Source organism: Dermacentor andersoni, chromosome 3 (genome assembly GCF_023375885.2).
Source record: "Dermacentor andersoni chromosome 3, qqDerAnde1_hic_scaffold, whole genome shotgun sequence".
Classification (NCBI taxonomy): Eukaryota; Metazoa; Arthropoda; class Arachnida; order Ixodida; family Ixodidae; genus Dermacentor; species Dermacentor andersoni.
Genome location: NC_092816.1, coordinates 185,836,013 through 185,857,164, shown reverse-complemented (window position 1 = coordinate 185,857,164; position 21,152 = coordinate 185,836,013). Strand labels below are relative to the sequence as shown.

Here is a 21,152-nt window from a genome sequence, read left to right as displayed (position 1 = left end):
TCGCGGGCACGCCGGACAGCCAGGATTTGCTTTTCTAGAGCGGGGCTACGCAAAAGCGAGTCCCACTCCTCCTTGATGAACTTGGGGTATGTCGACCCGCACTCCCACAGCATGTGCGCTAGAGTGGAGGTCTGCCCGCAGGAGGAGCAGGCGTCGTCGCGATACACGTCCGGGTAAGCCTCGTGAAGAACGGACAGACACGGATACGTACTGGTCTGCAGAAGCCTAAGCGAAACGGCTTGCGCCCTATTCAGCTTGGGGTGAGGGGGTGGAAAGACCCTTCCAGACATGTAGAAGAATTTAATAATCTCGTTGTGAGTAGCGGGAGCGTCTCTGTGGCCGTAAGGAGGAGGGGAATCGGTGCTTCTTGCAGAGGAAGCGCGGTCGGTGAGTTCACGCGCAGCCTCGTGAGCAGACTCATTGAGGTTCGGGGGAGCACCCTCGACCGACCCTACGTGAGCTGGAAACCAGTGGATTGAATGATGCGTGAGAGCATATCGACTCGAGCTGCTAAGAAGACGAGCAGCTTGCTTGGCGATGCAACCCTTCTGAAAAGCCCTAACTGCCGTTTTGGAATCGCTATATATCTCGGACCCACGACCGTCTAGCAGGGCGAGGGCGATGGCGGCTTGCTCGGCGACTCCGGGGTCTGAAGTGCGAATGGAGGCGCAATTGGAAATCTTGCCGCTAGAGTCGACCACAACGATGGCAAAGGTCTTCCCATCGCTGTACTCCGCGGCGTCGACGAAGTTTGCTGTAATGTCTCGTTGCTTGATATGTTTCAGGATGGCTGCTGCTCTGGCCTTGCACCTGCCCTCGTTATGGACGGGATGAACATTTCGGGGCACAGGGGCCACTTCGAACTTGTCTCGAATGCACCTAGGGATCGGGGTAGTGAGCATCGGGAATCCCGCAGGTTGGTAACCCAGCTCTTCGAGGATGTGTTTAGCTGCCGCTATGGTGCTCAGGCGAGTGAGTTGCGCGCATTCTTGGGCTTCGGCAATCTCCTCGGCAGTGTTATGCACCCCCAGCTTGAGGAGATCCTCGGTATGGGTCCTGATGGGTAGCCCGAGAGCCCTCTTGACCACTTTGCGGATGAGAGCATTGAGCTTGTCTCGCTCCCCTCTGAGCCAGTTGTGCATAGATATTGTGTACGTAAAGTGACATAGTACGAAGGCATTGATAAGCCTGAGGAGATTGTTTTCCTTCATTCCTCGGTGCCGGTTTGCTATTCTGCGAACGAGGCGGAAAGCGTTGTCCGTCTTTGCGATGATCTTGCGGAGAGCCGTTCCGTTCCCGCCGTTGAATTCGACAAACATGCCCAGGACCCGAATAACGTCGACCCTGGGTATCACCCCCCCGTCACAAGTGCGAAGACTGATGCTGCTTTCGGAGACTGGCTTCCAATCTTTGGGTCTGCCTCCCTTCTCTTTTCTGTAAAGCAGAAGCTCCGACTTGGCGGGAGAGCATCGAAGTCCGGTGGGGCGGAGATACTCCTCGATCACGTCGATCGTCTCCTGCATGGATTCTTCAACTCTGCGCTCGCAGCCTTCGGAGCACCATAAAGTGATGTCGCCGGCGTATATGGTGTGCTTGACGCCCTCCACGCGTGCCAACCTCTCGGAAAGGCCAATCATAAAGATGTTGAACAGGGTGGGTGAGATGACCGCGCCCTGAGGAGTGCCCCGCCCTCCGAGGGGCACATCGTTGGAGCGGAAGTCCCCAATGCGAAGCTTGGCCTTCCTATCCGTTAGGAAAGAGCTGACGTAGCTATGGAATCTGGAACCTAGACCCAGGTCTGAAATGGTCTTTACGATGAAGCTGTGCAGCACGTTGTCGAAAGCTTTCTCGAGGTCCAGACCGAGCAAAGCCTTGACGTCACTGGAACGGCCATCCACAATCTGATGCTTTATTAGTTTCATTGCATCCTGCGTCGAGAGCCCGGCGCGGAAGCCAATCATGTTGTACGTGTAAACCTCGTTGTCTTCGAGGTACCCGCTGACTCTGTTGAGGACGACGCGCTCCATGACCTTGCCGACGCAGGAGGTTAGAGAAATCAGCCTGAGGTTCTCGATGTTCGGGGCCTTGCCTGGCTTGGGAATGAGCACCGTGCAGGCCATCTTCCATTCTGCAGGAACAACGCCGCTATGCCAGGACTCGTTGATTTTGTCGGTCAGAAAGACGATCGACGTGTCCTGGAGGTTTCTCAACATTCTGTTGGTGACTCCGTCTGGACCCGGCGCAGACTTGCGGTTGAGCGCGAAGATGGCCTGTCTGACCTCGGAAACGGAGAAGTCTTCGTCGAGATCGGGGCGTGGAGGGCCTCGGTAGTCCGGGAGTTGGGTCTCTGGATCTCCGTCGCGACGGACGGGCAAGTACTTGTGTACGAGTTTTGAGACGAGCTCATCGACCGTTTGAGACCTGGTGGCTTCGTGAAGGGCCCGGGCCAACGCATGCCTCTGATTTGACTTTGAGTCGCTTTCGTCGAGAACGTGCTTCAGCATACCCCAGGATTTGCCGTTGCGCGTCGGTCCGTCGATGGATTCGCAGAGCTCGTCCCGCTGCTGCTGGTATAGCGCCTTGCAGTGGTCATCGATGACCTTGTTGAGCTCCGAGATCATTTTTCGTAGTCTGCGATTGAGCCTTTGACCCTTCCATCGGCCGAGCAGGGCGGAGCACGCGACTGCTCAGCCTGTAACGATGCCTGCAGCTGCCATGATGAGGCGATGGTGCGAGCGGAGAAGCTGGAGGGCCGTGTGCGTGCGTATTGGTGACTAGATGAGTGGGCATTGTCCTTGCCGGGGGTGCACAAATAAGGTGACTGCTGATTACTTATTATTGTAAGCTTTATTGAAATCAAGAGGAACAACTGCAAGACACACCGCGCAGTCAGATATGCATATTTCGCCAGTTGGGAGGGGAAGGGAAACAGTTATCTTTGCCAATGCCTCCGCCATTTGTAAGACTGAACGCCGCACGCAACAGCCGCGTCACATCAGGGAGGAGCTTTGTCCCGATCCTAACTTTCTTGCAAGAGTAATCACGAGAACGACAACTAAAATTTGGAGTCAGATATCTCGGAGCACAGGCACGCTAGAAAAATTCTTCCGGCTGATACAGTGTAGAAACACGACTGCCTCTATCTTTCAATACAAACATACCCACTTACTGCAGTCAACAAAAACGGTCATTTTTCAATTTTAGTTAACTGGGCGGCTGACAGCGATAAGTTTCGTCTCACCTTGTGTCCCCCTAGCCAGATAACTCATTTGCACAGGTGATCTTAGCGTGCCTCCCAGCGACTCATGTTAAGAAAACCACAAAGCTTAATTTTGATTGAACCACTCCGTGTATATATATATATATATATATATATATATATATATATATATATATATATATATATATATATATGTATATATATATATATATATATATAATAACTGGATTTTTCCATGAGCCAAGCGCATTTAGAAACATGAGAAGCACAACTTCATAGTTACGTTTGATTTAGTTGCCCAACAATTCAGGTCCACATGACAACACTTAGGTAAATAAACCAAAGATACCTGCTTAGTTATATATATATATATATATATATATATATATATATATATGTTTGTGCGTAATTTTGTGTGGCCTCATGGATCATGCTCTTACAACCATTCGCCCCTGTTTGTTTTTGTCCTATATGAGGCAGCCAGCTAGGCATCAAATATGAGGCACTACCCTTTGTTTCTTTGTAAAATTTCTCTTTAAAGATTTCTTTCTTGCCGTATTCTTATATTTGCTGGATTTCTTTCGTTCTTTCTTGTTTCCACCCGAAAATATAGAGTCGCTGTTCGTTTCGGTTTTTTTTTCGATTGCGCCGGGTTTTTTATTCGGACTTCCAATTACTCTGTTTTGTTGCAAACTTTGTTGACATTTTAGCCCTTACAAGTTGCCGCTCTTCACGCGTATATATTTATTCATTTATGCCTTCCATTTTATTTTATTAACGCTTCTGAGTCGTTCTGCAAACCAAAATTTCATCTGTGCTTTCCTGACTTCAGGGGGCGATAACAATTTATTGGCATCCCCTCTGCAACGGCGCAATGACAAACGGTCATTTAGCCTGCTTGAAATGATCAGGTATTCAATACATGCTTTTCGTCGTTGCTTTTTTTAAAGCATCTCCTTAATCTTTCTTGTTTTCCTGAGAACTGGTTACCCAAGGACAAAAACATACCGGAGCAAAGATTTTCAACACAGTGAGGCATGTGTCTGTTGCAGGAGATATCCGGAGACAACTCAGCACATATTAATGAAATCCTATGGTATTCACCTAGCAAGACCCGTATGTAAAGCCCACCTTCCAGAAGCACTCCAATTTATGGCGTATAGAAGCATTAACCGGTCTGCAGTCGAGATAAGAAATTGATGTTAAAATTGCTGGTGGAAAAAAATCAGGAACGGGTAGGATCGGATCCATTACAGGCATACGTACATCAAGGTTGCAAGGAAAGCAGAAAAGATTAGTGAGACATACGCAAAGTGCTACACTCCTACGCATTTGTAGCATACATGATTAGCCTTAGCAGAGTAGGCGAATATTTGCCACCGCCCAGCCCCAAAATTGATGCCAATCACTCATCATCATCCTCATTACAACGAGCACTGTTGATCCGATAATTCTCATCATCAGCGCTGTAGACACGAGCGCGGCAGCAGCAGCCGGCTCCTGCGCACCGGTCTGCCACCGGTGTAATGTCGGAGACTGCGAGATGTGGGAGGCCCATGCAAGGGATATCACGCGGACTTCCAGACGGCGCCGCTAGATGCCACACCGCGTGTCGCGAAGGAAACACGAGAGAAGGGCGCTGTTGCAGTAAACACCTGCGCACGACGGTTTTCGGCTGCTGTCCTATTTGGATAGTCATCGGGGGGGTGGGGGGGAGTTTTGCCCGAATTTTTTAAGGGGACTAGTCATCGCAGAAGCTTCGAGCAAAATAGTCTCTCGTGCGGCATTGGTGGTTCACGTTAGGCCTACGTTAGCGTCATATCTCCGAGTACGCGTGCGCGTATTTCTGCTTGGCTATACAATTTTCCTCACTGCATGTTCGGTTGTGTTCGCATAGAACGCCTCTGTTCCGCAGAACTTCAAATGCCTAGACCTGGTAGTATCCTTTATCCGGCACAAATATAGGCGTAATTTTGCTCACCTGAAAATGATCCTCTTTGCTTTCGCCGGGTCTCCTGCCCATATTAGTAGCAATCACACCAGGGCTAGAAGGGGCAGAATTGGGAAAGTGAATGTGGCGGAACAAAGCGCCTTTGCGCTAAGCCAAGTTTGTCAAATTGCCACAACACGACAGCCGTCGGTTGTGTCAGCTTTCAGTTTCTTGTCGGGCCTTTGTGAGCGCGCCTCTTAATCATATATTCTCAATAGGAGTGAAAAAAAGCATTACGGTAACAATGAGATACAAAAAAAAAGAAGTGATAGACGGCAACGCGTACGAAACGTAAACAAACTCTTTTACGCGTTAATCGCTCGTCGTTTCTTGTGCTCAAACGGAGCAGAAGAATGAATTTTGTTATTTGTATATTTCTCTGCTATAGCACAATATTCTCGCACTCAGAACAAATGGTGAGAAACGACAGGATCTTCAGTGTCCTCCATATACACAAACAAGGTAGATTGGGCATGTGAACAGAACATTTTTCGTGTTACAAAACGGCGACGACATTTGTTCGCACAAAATAGCAAGTCGTGTTTAGGGTATAACAAGCTCATATTGCGATACCGGTAGATACATCATTTCAATCTTTCAACAGCACATACCTATCCCACAAACGCTGCATATGACATTGGTTTTAATCCAGACATTTCCCCTGTGATTCCAGTATAGTTTTGGAGCTATACAGAAACCATGCGGCGAATAAGAAACTATAAAGAAAACGTGCCCATACGTAACTATGCGAAACCATGCCGAAACCATAGCAGTCCCAAGGCATGCCTCTACTACGGCGTGCCAGATAAACAGATTGTAAGTTTGGCTCCTACAAAGATCCGAATTCATTTTGCAAGCTGTTACCGAAGTCTTTCTGAAAATAATTGTTTACTTTATGAAAATTAGTGATTTGGAGCTCCAATATCTTCAAACAGGTGAAAGGTAATTAAATTGATCGACCATCACACGCCTGTCTTCAACTACTCATTGTGTGAATCGGCAAGAAATGAGCAACGAGCGACACATTCGGAAAAACTACGGCACTCAAGAAAATACGAAGCATTACTCTGAGAATTGAGACGGGCTTTGTAAACCACGAAGAAAAAAAAATCATTTTCCTTTTATCACAGGTTTCCTTTTTATGTGTAGTACCATAGAAGATCACGCGTTACGAAGCGACACCAAATGTTTGTCGTTTTAACACGAAAGTGCGACAGCACCACTTGATGAGAATGGAAAGTTTATGGTTTTAGGTGCTAAACGTTGACAGAGTTATTAAGCGCACTCGGTGAAGAAAAAGACAGAGAAAATTAAGAGTAAAAACCGGAATCTTAGCCAAAAAAAGGCGTCTGATTAGCGAATTTACGCTGCGGGATGGAAAAAAGGGAATATAGATATATTCACGCTCATTGAAAAAAATACTAAATGAAAAAAATCATTTATTTGTCTGTATAGTTTTGATTACACTAGCGCCGTACATTAGTTTAAAGTTGCACTGTATCTTTGTACCGCGCTAAACTCTACTAGGGTCACTTCTGCTGAGCACGGGCAACATGACAGAATAGTAACTACTCTGAGCCGCTGAGAACTCTGTGGAGACGTTAAATTTGAAGACGTGGATAAGTTCCGTACGTATATTTGCTGTTTAAGTCGTTTCAACCCGCAGTACATGTACAGAATGTCACCAACAACTCAAAGGTTCACGCGAATCAAAGTTGCAAACTCAAAATAGGATAACATAATATAATGTGAATGATAATGATCACGCTAATAACGAAACGACACAGGATGCCTGCCATAGCTTCTTCTCATCCGCTGCGAACTACGTGGAAGGGGCATTATTCCGTGGAATGAGTCTACATCACGCACAAAAAAATTACAGTCTCTCTTAAGATCTCTATTAAGAGGTGAACGGCGAAAGCGTACTCTTCCTCCACTTATCATTCGCCTCTTCTCTTTCACTTCTTTCTTTTAGTAGAGAGAGAGAGAAGAGGGTGCATAGAAAGGCAGGGAAGGAAGTCGGATAATAAGAAGCCGACAAACACTGAAATTACTTGTGCCTAATCAATGAAATAAAGAAACCTGCGGCAAAAAGGATGTTCCACGTCCGCCGCCAGGGTTTGTGAGTGGTGGCGCTGGCTAACACTCCCAGGGTTCTACTAAGACACATAAATACCCAACGAAGTGGACGGGGAAACCGCGCCGCGGTAGCTCTATTGCTAGAGCATCGCATGCGAAATGCGAAGGTGGTGGGATCGTTCCCCACTGCGGCAAGTTGTTTTTTCGTCCACTTTCATTTCTATTAATTTATCGTTTCTTTATTTGATTTATTAAGCACAAGTAATTTCCCCTATGTTGCCCTTGCTGTCAGTGTTTGTTGTCTTCTTATGATCTGACTAATAAACATCGGGCCCTTTGTTTAAGCCCCTTTCTTCTTCCTCACTACTAAACATCTTTAGTAATGTTTAATCGCATATGGCCATTACAAGCCGTCGTTAGAAATGTTCGTCATATAATAGTTATTAGTAGTCGTTACTAGTCATTTAAGTCATTATTAGACATTTCTGGTCATTACTGAGCATTTTATTCATTTCTAATCAAGTGTAGCCGTTACAAGTTGTCGTTAGACATATTGGTCATTTCATAGTCATTACTAATCATTACAAGTCAGTTCAGTCATTATTAGGTAATACTGCTCACTAGTAAGCATATTTAGTCATCTATAATCGATTGTAGTCATTACAAGCCGTCGTAAGAGGTATTTGTCACTTCGTAGTCATTAGTAACAATTACAAGTCATTCGTAGTCATTTTAGTCATTACTATTAATTACTAGACATTTCTAGCCATCTCTAATCAGTTGTGGTCATTAAATGCCGCCGTCAGACTTATTGGCCATTTCTGAGTCATTAATAGTCATTACAAGTCATTAGTAGTCATTACTGGTCATTATTAACCTCTACCGATGTCTATTATATGGTTATCATTGACTAACTGTCGCTATCAATCATTTTTCATTCTTTAATCTGTATGTAATCTGTCTTCATAGGCTTAATGACGCTTCGGCGGACACTCCGGCTGTCAGCTCTGCTGACGCAAACTTCACCATGAGCCAGAAAGGCTTTCGCCTTAAAGGGGCACTACAGGTTAATATTAAGTCAACGAGGACTGTTGAAATGCCATTCCAGAAACCTCGAAACGCTTGTTTCATGCGCAGAAGAAACTTATTTTAAGAGAAAATGCGTTCTGAAGCGTCCGCGTACCTCTAGCGCAGTTCAAGTCACCCGCCCTCCGATCGAGGAATGGTGACGTCATGGTCTCATAGTGAGGTTGCGCCGTCGTGAGGAAAACGGCGCTCGCAGACGGCGCTACGGCTTTTCTGTGCAAAAGGCGAACGCGCGGCCAGAAACAGAGCCAAGACAGAGCCGATATCAGCGCGAAAGCGGAACTATGGTGGCTAGGGCAAGGGAAAGCACGCGACGATAAGCTGGTTCTTTATTTTATGACGCCAACTTTGACACTCGTTGCAATGAACGACCCTGGCAACGACACATTGGCTCGCGATGCTGGGCTCGACTTCAGCGATTTAAGCACTGATGAACGTGACCTGCTGCTGAGGGCTCGCACTACCGACGTCATTGCGTACTACCACGACGGCAACTGTATGTCATGGTTGTACATATTCGCACATTTGTAGCTTTTCATTCGTGAAAACAAAATGCCGCACTCACCGCCCCGTCTTCGACCTGCAGTTCTTGCGCTTCGAAGAATGCAGGCAAGACCGACGGACAGCGCTACGGGAAAGCATTGCTTTGAAAGGCACTCCACACTACTTCAGTAAGTCGGCGTTGAACTCTTGATCCTCTGGACCAAAGTGCAGTGAGCACACTATGCGATTTTTCGGCTCTTTGCCAAAGCGCTGTGGCAGAGGTGCGGCACTTAACCATTTCGAACGGAGAGGTTGACTCTTTGGCACACAGTGATAAGTAACGTTGGATTCGCCGCTGCAACTGCCCTTGGTCATGTTTCGCGGAGAGTTCACGCATCCCACAACATCACATGGACGTGGCACTCTCGCTTCTTGTTCGAAATACGTGTTTCGCGAGCCCGCAGAACTAGCGCAGCACGACGCGATAACGAAAGAACTGAAACTCCAAGGCGCGGGCGATGCATAGTCGAGCGCGCAGAGTCGAGCGAAAACGAAACCTTTCGACCACCCCTACTACTCAAGGGTAACGTCAAAATGTTATTTTTTCTTAGAATCGAATAGAAGTAGACAAGTGGCATTTTCTTCCGTCTTATAACTTAATGAAATGATCGTTTTAGTACGAGTAGTTAAGTACTAGTGACATAAATTATGATAAGGAGTGCCTTCGTCATCGGGCTAGTACCGGAATGTCGCTGGGGGGTCTCAAATCATGTCATGCATTTACCTGAATTTCTCGGTTACTAAAGCTCTGTACGCGATTATATTGACGCCTTAGACGTTCTAGAGCATCGCTTTATCACTTTAACTTGACTTCATAGTAACCTTTAGTGTCCCTTTAAACAAAGGAAACCCAGTGCGACTAATTCCACAATGGTACACATGTTTGTAGAAACATTATAAGTAGAAACCTATATACTCACTTCACAGAATTCACACGTACTCCATACTGCGCATTTTCTGTAATAGCAAAGTATGAATTGTCACCACTTATGGAAAACATTCTGAAAGTGTCTTGTTTTTTACTATACCTGAACGGTCCCATAAGGGAGATTACATCAGGGGTGGGTACAGGGGATATAACAAAATTACAGTCAAAAGTGGTAAATACAGTTCAAATGAATACAAGTCTGTTAGTGAATACACGGCTTCATAAATAATAACCGTGCGTAGTGGTATACACGACAATCCTATGGGTTAACGTCAGTGTGTGTGAGTTCTTCGACGGCAGATTTGACTGCTGCAGGGTCGGTGACCGTAACCATATGGCCGTGAAGGCGATTCCAGTCACACGCAGCACGACTAAACATATTTGGAGGATGCCTAAGCTTCTCCTTTAATACTGGAACGCGATAGCATGCAAAGATCCCTGACTGATTCTCATGCTTCCAGGCAACAGGAGCGTAGCTAACCATAATGTTTACCGGGAAGCGCTGGCCGCGAACGCTATTGCACGAAGGCGGGCTTTGTGGTTGAAACGCGGCATCTTGTGTGGGCCGTGGGGGCGAGTACCAGCTGGAGGTATTCCAAGGAAGCGGGCGCGCCGCTCCGAGGCCCCCGAGACACCCGCGCGCCGGCGCGCGCAAATGGCGGACGCCGCGGCCGGTCTGTGAATGGTAGAAACGCTAGGAAAGAGGTTTCTTTGAGTTTTCACGTAAAAAGTTATGTTTTCTCGTATACACAAATTACAAACCGAGAGCTATCATATCTGTAGGTTGTGTATAGGTTGTAGTTTGTGATTTTTCCACTTATTTTAGCTTGAAAAAATTCAGTTCAGTCAATTTCTTGTGTTACATGGAGGCCCTGCATGGGTATGGGTGATATGGAAATATTTCTGACGAAATGACTTCCGATGCTGAACGCCGGACGCAGGACGTCAGTTTTTCTGCGTCTCGGGCTCCTTAACGCTAACGCGTTAAAATGATCGATGAATTGTTGAGGTGTGGAGCACGTGGAGAGACGACGGGGGCGTTTAAATGGGTGTTGCGTGACATGCGATGGACGGGAACGATTAGTTAATCTTTCGGCTGTAAACAGTGAAGGAATTTGTGATAAAGATTTAGTCGAGAATTTCTTCGGCGATGAGCCAGGGCGGGTGGATCAAGGTGGGATTTTAGTGCAATGATGCTAGAATTGTAAGAATAATCACTAAAGATGAATCTAGCAGCTTGGTTCTGCACTACTTCGAGTGTTTTAATGAGGTTTATTTGTAAAGGGTAATTATATTGCACATGCCTAATATAGGTTTGGACAAACTAGTGTTTTTCATGCCATGAGCTTAATAGACGAAGGTGCAAAGGGAAGATTGCACCGCATGTAGCGCAAGACAGGGTTTGCAGTGTTAGTAACTTCATTAACATGATTTGTTCAAGTTAGGTGGTGGGAGATGTGAACACTGAGGTACTTGAACAAGACACAGGGAATTATAAAACAGGAGTTGAAATATATTCAGGAGTTGAAAAAGTTGCGATGACGGTGAAATGAAATTAGTAGAGCTTTATTAACGTTGAGAGGCATTTACCAAGTTTTACACCACTCTTCTGTCTGAAGAAGATTGTTCTGGAGGCGCATTTTCGATGACACTTGCATGGGTAAATCGTTACTATGCTATAAAAACAGAACTGGCCCGAAAGCCATACCCTGGAGGACACCAGATAAGAATTGTGAGAATGACGACGAAAATGTATTAACATATACGAACTGATGACGGTCCGTTAAGAATGCTTGCATCCAGTTAAGAACTGATTAGTGTAGATTCAATCGTGAGAGTTCGAGTAGTAATCGAGCATGAGCTACTTTATCGAACGCTTTTTGAAGTCAAGGCCAAATACATGGACAGGTATATTATTATCAAGGGATGAGCGAATATCGTGCACGAATAAAGCTAGCTGTCTCTCGCAGGAATGGAACGAAAAAAGTTGATAGATAGAAATTTCGCTACGCTAGAAGTTTCGCTACGCTTTCTAATAATTTGGAGCAGACACTTGCAATTGAAATAGGGCGGTAGTTTTTGCGACAGGGCCTAGTACCTTTGTTTAGAAGCTGGGATTACCCTGCCAAAACGCCAGCCAGCAAATATAGTACCTGTGTTAAGAGCTTGCTGGAAATTTTTTGCAAGAATGATGCTGGAATAATGGTTAGTGTTTTCATTACCTTGAAAATGATTGCCTCAATTCCGGTTGACGGTGAATTTTTTAGTGAATCAATTATTTTAACAATACCAGGCGGGTCAAACGTAATGTCATTTATGTGGGTACTACTGTATGGTAATATGTAGGGCATATTATCAGTGTATTTATTACGTAAAAACCGAAGAAAAAGGCATGTTTAGGACATTAGCGACTTCGCTTTCCGCTGTAATACTACCATGTTATCAGAAAATGAGATTATGCTCTGCTCATGAGAGTTTATGGTTCGGCATAAATGTTTTGGATTACACTGTAACATCGAGATGAGTGTGAAGGAAAGGACACTGTATTTGGTTGCGCTTTAAGCAAGTTATAATGCTGCGTGATACTTTTCCCATGTTAAAAAAGATCCCAACGAAGTACTACAAGGCCTTAGCTGATCGAAGCCCCCGCTTTTTTTTTTAATCTTTTCAAAGTTGTATTGAACCATGGTGAGCATGCGCGCTCAGTTATGTTTATAGTGAGAATATGTAGTTTTATTAAGCGCAGCATTTTAGATGTGAACTTTAATTTGACTCAATGGCCGTGAGTGAAAACATGTAAAACGATCACAGAAATTCGCTAGTTCATCCTTTATTCGCAGTTAGTGTGCATTATTGTAAAGACGGAATAAATTGCTGCGACTCTAATTTGTCTTGGGTAAAAATTTTATTTAATGATTGTCCGTGAGTGGTGGTATGTTAACGAGGGTTAAAGAAATAAATCCTGCTCGGCACGTCGACTAATTGCGTATTGGCTCTACCTTTCAACTCGTTATTGCCGGACATTGTATGAAGCTATTGATAAGTGAAACCACCAGAAATAAAGGTATAATGTGGATTCGATGTAAAAATCCGCATATAAATTAATCATTTTCTTGACATCGTCCTCAAACAGCTCACTACTTTAAAACGAATGCGAAGAGGTGATAGAAAAGCCACGCCAACATTGCTGTGACACTCACCAAGGGCCGTGCATTTGGTTAATTGATCCAGGCCAGCCTTGCTGATGTTGTAAAACATCCCACCGTGTGCCTGTTGCGGCAAATGCGAAGAAAACGATTGTAATTCACGGTACGTGCTACAGAAAGTCACTTCAGTAAGGCGGTTGGCTTTATGTGAGTTTAACCGGTACAGGCAGATAAGAATGAGCAAGCACGTAAGTCCATTCGAAGCTATTTCTTAACAAAAAGTCTGCGAGGAACAACATCAAAAAAGGTTAACTTATTCAGGTTGACATTTTTGGAGAGACCTTCAGCGAGTAATTCAACATTGAAACGCCTGCTTCTTTGTTTCTTCTCTTGATTACGCATATACAATAGGTATTTTAGAAAAGTCCCAGCAGTGATAGCGTAGATTTTAGCGCCAGAAGTATGTTTATGCGCTGATACAGTTTTCTCGGGCATTTAAGTTCTACGAAGTGTCATGCTACATATCAACGGTAAGATGATCATCTAATGTTTCTTAGGTGATTAACGAGCTTTGCTAAAATAGTGGTTTAGTGAAAACGTGGCGAACGCTCGAGAGGCATGCAGTGATTCATTAGGACACAAACAATAGTGGCGCATTTTATAATTGCTGCTTTACTACTTAAGTTAAGAGAAGTCACTATATGCGTGTCAGCTACCTTGACCGTGTGTTCTATATTCAAATAAAGCGAAACTTGTCCCTGATATTATAAACGGCGGTGGTCTCTCTTGGGCGCTCGACACCGTGGATCACTCATTTAATCAATTCATCAGTTGTACGAGTAACCTTACCACTTACCGCCCTCAGCGACACTACGCTGGACACGTTGACAACGTTACCTGCGAGCAAAGAATTTAAATCCAGAGTTACCGTGACATTCATTCCCACAGGAGATGGAGAAGAAGCTGGTAAATCTGAGAAGCCATGCAGACAGCGATAATATGGCGGATATGAAAACAAATCAGTAGCAAAAAGCGTTTGAAAGAAAAAAAGTGCCAATGCAAACATTGTATTTTGAGACGTTGGCTTGTGTGAGATGTATTGTATTCGAGGAAAGGCAGAGAGTTCGGGCTGAGATTCTATGCAATAACTTCTTTCTTGGCACAGGCAGACGAGGAGAAGGAGAAGACAAGATGGCATGAGTGATGGATACAATATATTAGAGAGGTGCTCAATGCATGATCTCCCAGCACTGCTAACAGCGTAAGTTCGAAACCTAGTTGTGTGAACTTGAAGATACTTGTGAAGCATTCAGCTTCATGGAAGAATAGATTTCATTGGGATGTGAGCGCTGTGCTTAAGCCTATGCAAGCACTCACATGATTGTAGCCTAGAAGCTACCAAGATTGCAGCCTTACCTAACCTCTTCATAAGTGCATTTCTTGAACTTCGCCGGCACTGAAATCTTTGAGATTTAGGTGTTCACTACAAATTCCACCGTCAGAGTGGAGAGAGGCGGACGCTTCGCTTTGCGTAACTGACCATCGCGTAATAGCGAGAGAACATAACATTTCTCAGCAAGTGGTTCATAATAAATGTTTTGATAACATCAATTAGCATAGGACTTTACGCACATAATGTACATAAAGACTTCTCACTTCGGAGTACGCAGCTAGGAGTTCTTTTTTTCTTCTTTTTTTTCTGTATATTGAAGGTGGCATAATGGAGATGCGTACTTGTAGATTCACAGTGTCGCGTATCCTGCGAAAGCCATACTTGCGGTAATCATCAGGGGGATGTGCTTACTACACCCGTTCTATACGAAAACCGTTTACGCGGGGCCCTGGCAGCGTTTCCCAGTGGGATAATTTGGTTCTCATCGACAAGGTTAAAATTGTCGTGAGAATTGTGGTATACCAATGAGCCAGGGGTCAATGCAGAAATGGATGATCGAATGTGCAGTCTCAATTTCGAAACTACTTAGGCGGCTTACGTCAAACGTAGCGCTCACAAAGCCGCATCTATATTTCACGATGCTGCTCAGTGGCTATAGTTTTAGGCTGGTGAGCACGAGGTGGTGGGATCGAATCCCGGCCACAGCGGCCGCGTTTCGATGGGGGCGAAATGCGAAAACACCCGTGTACTTAGATTGAGCAGCACGTTAAAGAACCTCAGGTGATCAAAATTTCCGGAGTCCTTCAGTAAGGCGTGCCTCACAATCAGAAAGTGGTTTTGGCATAATAATAATAATAATAATAATAATAATAATAATAATATTATTATTATTATTATTATTATTATTATTATTATTATTATTATTATTATTATTATTATTATTATTATTATTATTATTATTATTATTTAACAATGATCTCATGTAAGGCACCGTTCCACCGGTGATGCTTGTAATGGTGTGAACGCGGTGGAAGCCATTGCTTGCGTTGGTTTTCGCACTGGGAGTAACGGTGCTTGGTTCTGAGTGGTGGTGCTCAGTGCTTGGTTCACGTTACAGGCGCCTCATTCGAGGCAAATGGACTCTACCAGTCACATGAATGACTAGTTGAATGTCGTCTCTGTATCACATGATGTGGGCGCATGTAAAGTGCAATTCAATATAAAAATTGAAGATTGCCTACTGATCCGTGCATCCCTTTGAAAGGCGGAGAATAATTCTGGTCGCCGTAATGACCACAAATACCAGCGAAATATCGAATGCTCTATCTGCGGCATTCGCACATACGAACGAAGAATATTCTAACACGTTTATTTTACTAAACAAAAAGAGAATATGAAAAGAAATACACATGCACGTTCGCCGGAAAAATGTCCCGCAGGTCTATACTACAATGGTGAAAGCAGTTAGGGCATATTAAAAGCTGATTAAGAGATGAAGGCTCCCTGAAGAAGGGCAAAAGTAGAGGCGAGTGAACGCTAATTACAGCGTTTAGCTTCAATGGGGCTTCTATAGATGAGATTACGCAACCTCCAACACTAGGCACGCGAGGACACCGCGCATACAACGGCACATGCGATCTCGGCTCTTGTAGCCTTGGTACCCGGCGTAGGTTAACCTCCAGGTGCGCCATGTGTGGCAGCGCCACGTGCCACAGAGCTAGGCCTTCCGTGCTCAAATGCCGCGTTCCTCCCTCTTCGCACGCGCTGAAGCATTCCCCCCCCCCCCCCCCCCCCCGCCAGCTTTCGCACACAACACTGGGCGAGCGAGGGTCCATCATCCTTCTCTGCTCACCCTCTCATGCTTTCCTTCACGCCTACAACAAATGGCGCCGCGGTGCGTGATTGAACATGATAGCACTTGGATTTTACGCAGAACATTGCGGCAATGGTTGCGGCGACACCGACGAAGGAATTTCGTCTGGGGTGTTCCTTCAATTGCTATTGCAGTGAAAAATAAAATGCTACAACGTTTTCTCAACTTTGTGCGCCAGCATCACGGTCGAGTTCTGTGTTCTTTTCGGTATGATAATTTATGAAAATAGCTTATCTTACAGCACAAGGAGCAGGGGACAATGTACGTACTTTCAATGTTATGTGAATGCCAGGCACTATGACATGATATTAAGTCTATTATAGCGATTAACACTTTTCCATTACATGTTGCCACTTGAGAAAAATATCTGAGAGTAGAAATTTAGGTAAGTGAGCATACCTTTAACCTGCCGTAAGTATGGCAAGGCGTATCTTAATACTTGTATGGGGCCTCGCAAGTTGACGTTCATCAGCTGGTCATAGTTGTCAAGCGAAGGACTGTCCGTCGATCCTTCCAAGTAAATGCCGGCGTTATTCACCTGGGCAAGTCAGCGTATTCAATCTTATGCGCAGAGAGGCAAAGCAGGTACACAGTTCCATGAACCAACCTCCTAGCGAGTAGTGAAAAATCTGTAGACGACGCGCGAACGTTACAAATTAGATCAGTGAGCTAAACCTCATATTTCCATTTTTACTGTAGGATTCGCTTTTCAGTAGCGCTCCATTAGCCAAATTTAAGACCACAAGGGAACAATAAAATTGAGCATACGTCTAAGAACGCACTAATATTTCGACCGCAGGTTACCCTTGCTGTTCAAGTGCCGACGTAGCACATTTGTGAAATGCTAGGTTCAGCGGCACCATATCAAAAAACAAGAAACAAAATCTAAACATTAAACGCAATGTTCTCTGCGTGTGTGTGTGTGTGTACTTCTTGTTTATATTTTCCTTTATTATTACAGCTTGAGTAAGTAATGTTGGATTTTGGTATAGCGGAATCTATCGCAGCATACCCTCCTATTTTTCTACTGCTAAAAATTTTCTTTAAATTCAGCCGCGATTTAAAAGTAAATGCGAGTGAACAGCTTTAGTTTTACGCCGCACCTCTTTGAAGTCCGATTTTAATATGCGTGCGTGTGTGTGTGGGGGGGGGGGGGAGGCGTGGTGTGCGCCTTTACCACGTCAATGGCTTCCCAGACACTTTTCTCCGCTATGGCCTTCCTAATGCTACGCATAAAAAGCACTGGTGTCGGCACTCTCCGATATATGCTGTATTACATTAAGCACGCAACAAGAGCAAGCAGAGCGTTCCCACCAGTGCCTCCCTTTATTTGTACTTGCTTCATACATATCTTCCTGGCATGGGCCTATCGCTGTCGTAGGACCTGCGCCTCCTGCTATACGGTCATTTCGCGAACTTCGACAAATATTGTATAGGTATTTCGAATTTGAACGCGTACTTTGTAGGCCTCTCCACACTCTGTTCGTAAAGTCTACAAGGATTCTGAAAAGATGCACTTCGATATGCCTCTTCTGCCAAGAGCAATTTTTATAAATCACCATCGTTGCGTCGCTGGCCGGGAGTATGCAAGACGCGAGTGAAAGTAAGTGACGACGTACCTGCTCACGCTACCGCGTGAACATGCCAGGTCACATTGCACCTTACGGGCAACGCACGCGTAATTGCCCTGACACTATAGACGTAATCCAACTTACGAGAATGTCGATTCGGCCGAACTTCTGTATGGTCTTCTGAACAACAGCAGCCACATCCTCTTCATGCAACACGTTCCCTGTTGTCACCAGAACCTAATAAACAGTGCATCGGTCAGAATAAGAAATAATATACTTGCAAAGAGCTCAGTGAAGAATTTTGTCTAGCCGAGAAATAGTAAAACTTGTGGTGATTGAGGTATGCCCCGGCGCCTTTTTGCGGGAATTAAGCTGCTCCGCCTTCCCTGCGCCTCCCCCTTTCCACTCATGACGATGACGATGATGGCCTCCTCTATGATGGCCTTGCCAGGAACCGGTTCCCGGTGGTGGTGCTTTGTAGGACAGACAGTGGCGGCCACGGCGTTATGGAGGCGCGGCTGACGCGTTGGGTGGAACATTGGGTACGTACACGTTTTTTTGCTCTCGTCAGCCACCCCCTTTGTTAGGGTCTCGGATTTGAGCTCCTCTACGGTTCCTTTGCATCTACAGCGAACGCGTTCTTTGTTTTGATCTTTCTTGCGGATGCTAGTAACGTGTGCTCCTGCTGCACCAAGCCACACTCATCAGAGGCCCAAGCCGACGGAGATCGTCAGAGCTCTCGCTAGTGTGCCCACTGGTAAGCGCGAGAGCAAGCAGCATACCCGGGGGTGGGGCTTAAGGCATCTTCCCGCAGCGACCTGCTAGCGGCGCCCTTTTCTGTATTTCTCGCCCTTGGTGTAGGACCCCTTTGATTCCCGTGCCGGCGGCCCGGAACCGCAGGTTTGTAATGTGTGGGATGTCGCCGACGACAACAAAATTATCAGTCACTTTAGTTCTCTACGCGATTTGAATGCGAAAACAGTATGACACCACAACTCTACCTGAATCCTCCTAAATCCACCTTGTTCTTATCTTTTACCAACCTTAATACAATTTATTCCACCTTGCTGTAAATTTTACGAACTGTAATGTATTTTATTTCATCATAATCAATGTTATTCTACATTATTCCAATTTTATCCACCTGGCTCTGATTAGTAACAACCGTAATCCACTTTGTTCCGCATTATTCCGCCTAATACACTTCCACACACCTCACTCCAGTTAGTAACAACGTTGGTCCACCTTGATCCACTTATTACACCTTGATTCACTTTATTTCACCCTAATTCGATTCACCCTCGGTAGAAGCGTTATCTTCTCGTTTCAGCCCACACCACCGCATATAAGCGTTCTTGCAGGAAACGAACCCTTAGTACTTCCTATGGTTTTTAGGACTCCTTTATTCAATTTTGGTGCCTCATTTATAAGTTGTCAGATTGGTTGATTTATTACAGCGAAGTTTTATATGGCTATTTTCAGTGGATTGATGTCCGTAGACCAAAAACTATGGGCTGATTTTGAAGATAGTGCAATACCAGGCCATCCCGCGGCTGAGGTGAAGCAGGTTTCAAGCGCTCCGCTAAAATGGAAAAATAAGTTCAGTATCTTAGGTCCAAATGCAACCCGTATCAGATATTAGGCTGATAAGAAAGGATAATACATTTTGACCCACGTCGACCATCTCCACGTCCGCACCGCCCTGTCTTTGTCCCCGTTCAAAGCGCGTGCGTATCTCCTTTCTTTTCCTTCCGCTCTCCCGTGGTTGCGTTTCCGTCTAAACGTCACACGTGTATAGTTTCCTCCGGCGCCTCAGGGTGGCAGTCCCGTCGTCGCAGCGAATGTATACAAAATCACAGTAAATGAGTCCGTACTTATGCTCAAAATTTGTTGGCACCTCTGTGTCATATGCTAAACAGCATCGCGGGTCATCCACCTTCACAGAGCGAAATGGCTCATGTTTTTTGCAGCGAAGCTGTTTATGCGGACCCTGTGCCGGCGTTGTCGGGCATCGCTAAAAAGGGGCCACGTGACCTAGCGGGCGAAGCAAATAAGAGCTCAACTGGTGGAAAGGAATTCGAGTGACCCCGTTCCCCCTGTGAGCATGCTCTTATACGCGAATCTTATACGGTGGTCACACCGTGCAGTTTGGGCGATCGAGCCTGATGGACATCTAATTTATCGACGATTGCTTCTATCCTGCCGCAAAAGAAACAAATGTTATGTTGGCAACCGCAAACATAACGCAACATCGCAATTGCACCCGCAATTGTTGCGGCCAGCGAACGGTGCCCAGCGGTTGAAACGCGATACAAAAAGCGCGTGGCTGCCGGTACTTCTTGCTGGCGCAAGAAGTGCCGGCAGCCACGTCAATAGTCAAGCCAATCCAGCCAATCGTCAAAACAATTGTTGCACCCGCATCTCCAGTGGTGGGCCTCGCGCCCAATATACGGAGATTTGGATTAGTGGTTCCCCACATTCCATGTCAGTTACAACTATGGGAAGACCACGTGTAGTGCGCACTCCTGATGAAGAAGCTGCTTACCGCGACCGTCAGTGAGAGTTGGCTCGTGGACAGGCTCGCCGTTGTAAGGCCTACCCCGAGTGGCGCGCCAGAGATGCCGAGTTCAAACGGCAGCGCCGAGAGGCCGATACTGAAGTGCGCGCCCGAAACGCGGAAACACATCGGCAATGTCGTAAGGTGAAACAATAGTGAAATAAAAGATTTACAATATAGACTGGTTGCGAAGTTTGACTTGCATGGTATAACACTCGGTGTAACTAACACAGGATTGCTGTTCGACCATCTTCACGGACTGGAAGGGATGGTGAGTTTCTCCTGTGTGCGTGTCGCGCGTTTTCTTCGTCGATGTAAAATGAAAAGAAAACTCTACAAGAGCAATTAATACGTCCCTACCAATGCTTTCCACCAGCAGGAAAGCAAAATACGGCAGGTTCTCGCGGCATGGGCTTTGTGTGCTCTTTTGGTAAATGCAGCGTCACAAGTTGTCGCTGCCAGCCTAGCTGTTGTTGACACTCCGGGTAACCCGGTAAACTACGAACGGTACAAAATATGTGTTCAAGCTACAACTCTCTTATACTATTCAATCCTGTTTTATGAGTAGCTGTTACTCAATTTTTTGATCTTGCTGGGTCTTTCTGGCGCCTATGCGAGACAACTTATTTCTGGGCCAAATAAAGGCGCTAGCCGTGTACTACAATAGTTCTGATGAAAGAAATTTTGGCATAAAAACTCACATTTATAAGCCATCGCGTCCACTCTTAGATTTAATAATGAACTATTTGGCAGACTCTATGCTCCG

General features: G+C 45.5%; 1 protein-coding gene, 1 long non-coding RNA gene and 1 pseudogene across 2 annotated transcripts in view; 1 reads left to right on the top strand and 2 right to left on the bottom strand.

Annotated features, from left to right (window-relative positions):
- Positions 1-21,152, top strand: part of LOC129383066 (uncharacterized) — a 162,132-nt gene that overhangs the window by 58,757 nt on the left and 82,223 nt on the right. Inside the window, exon 2 of the long non-coding RNA XR_008611001.2 lies at positions 14,158-14,253. This is a non-coding gene — a long non-coding RNA (uncharacterized lncRNA). The remainder of the gene's footprint in view (positions 1-14,157; positions 14,254-21,152) is intronic.
- LOC126524285 (3-oxoacyl-[acyl-carrier-protein] reductase FabG-like) overlaps positions 1-21,152 on the bottom strand; it is a 65,061-nt gene that overhangs the window by 8,012 nt on the left and 35,897 nt on the right. The window contains exons 3-8 of the mRNA XM_050172614.3: positions 17,974-18,066; positions 16,658-16,796; positions 13,849-13,889; positions 13,047-13,116; positions 9,839-9,875; positions 5,202-5,265 (exon numbers count right to left, since the gene is read on the bottom strand). Coding sequence (XP_050028571.2) covers positions 5,202-5,265; positions 9,839-9,875; positions 13,047-13,116; positions 13,849-13,889; positions 16,658-16,796; positions 17,974-18,066 — 444 coding nt within the window. The remainder of the gene's footprint in view (positions 1-5,201; positions 5,266-9,838; positions 9,876-13,046; positions 13,117-13,848; positions 13,890-16,657; positions 16,797-17,973; positions 18,067-21,152) is intronic.
- LOC126524793 (U2 spliceosomal RNA) lies at positions 19,334-19,513 on the bottom strand (annotated as a pseudogene).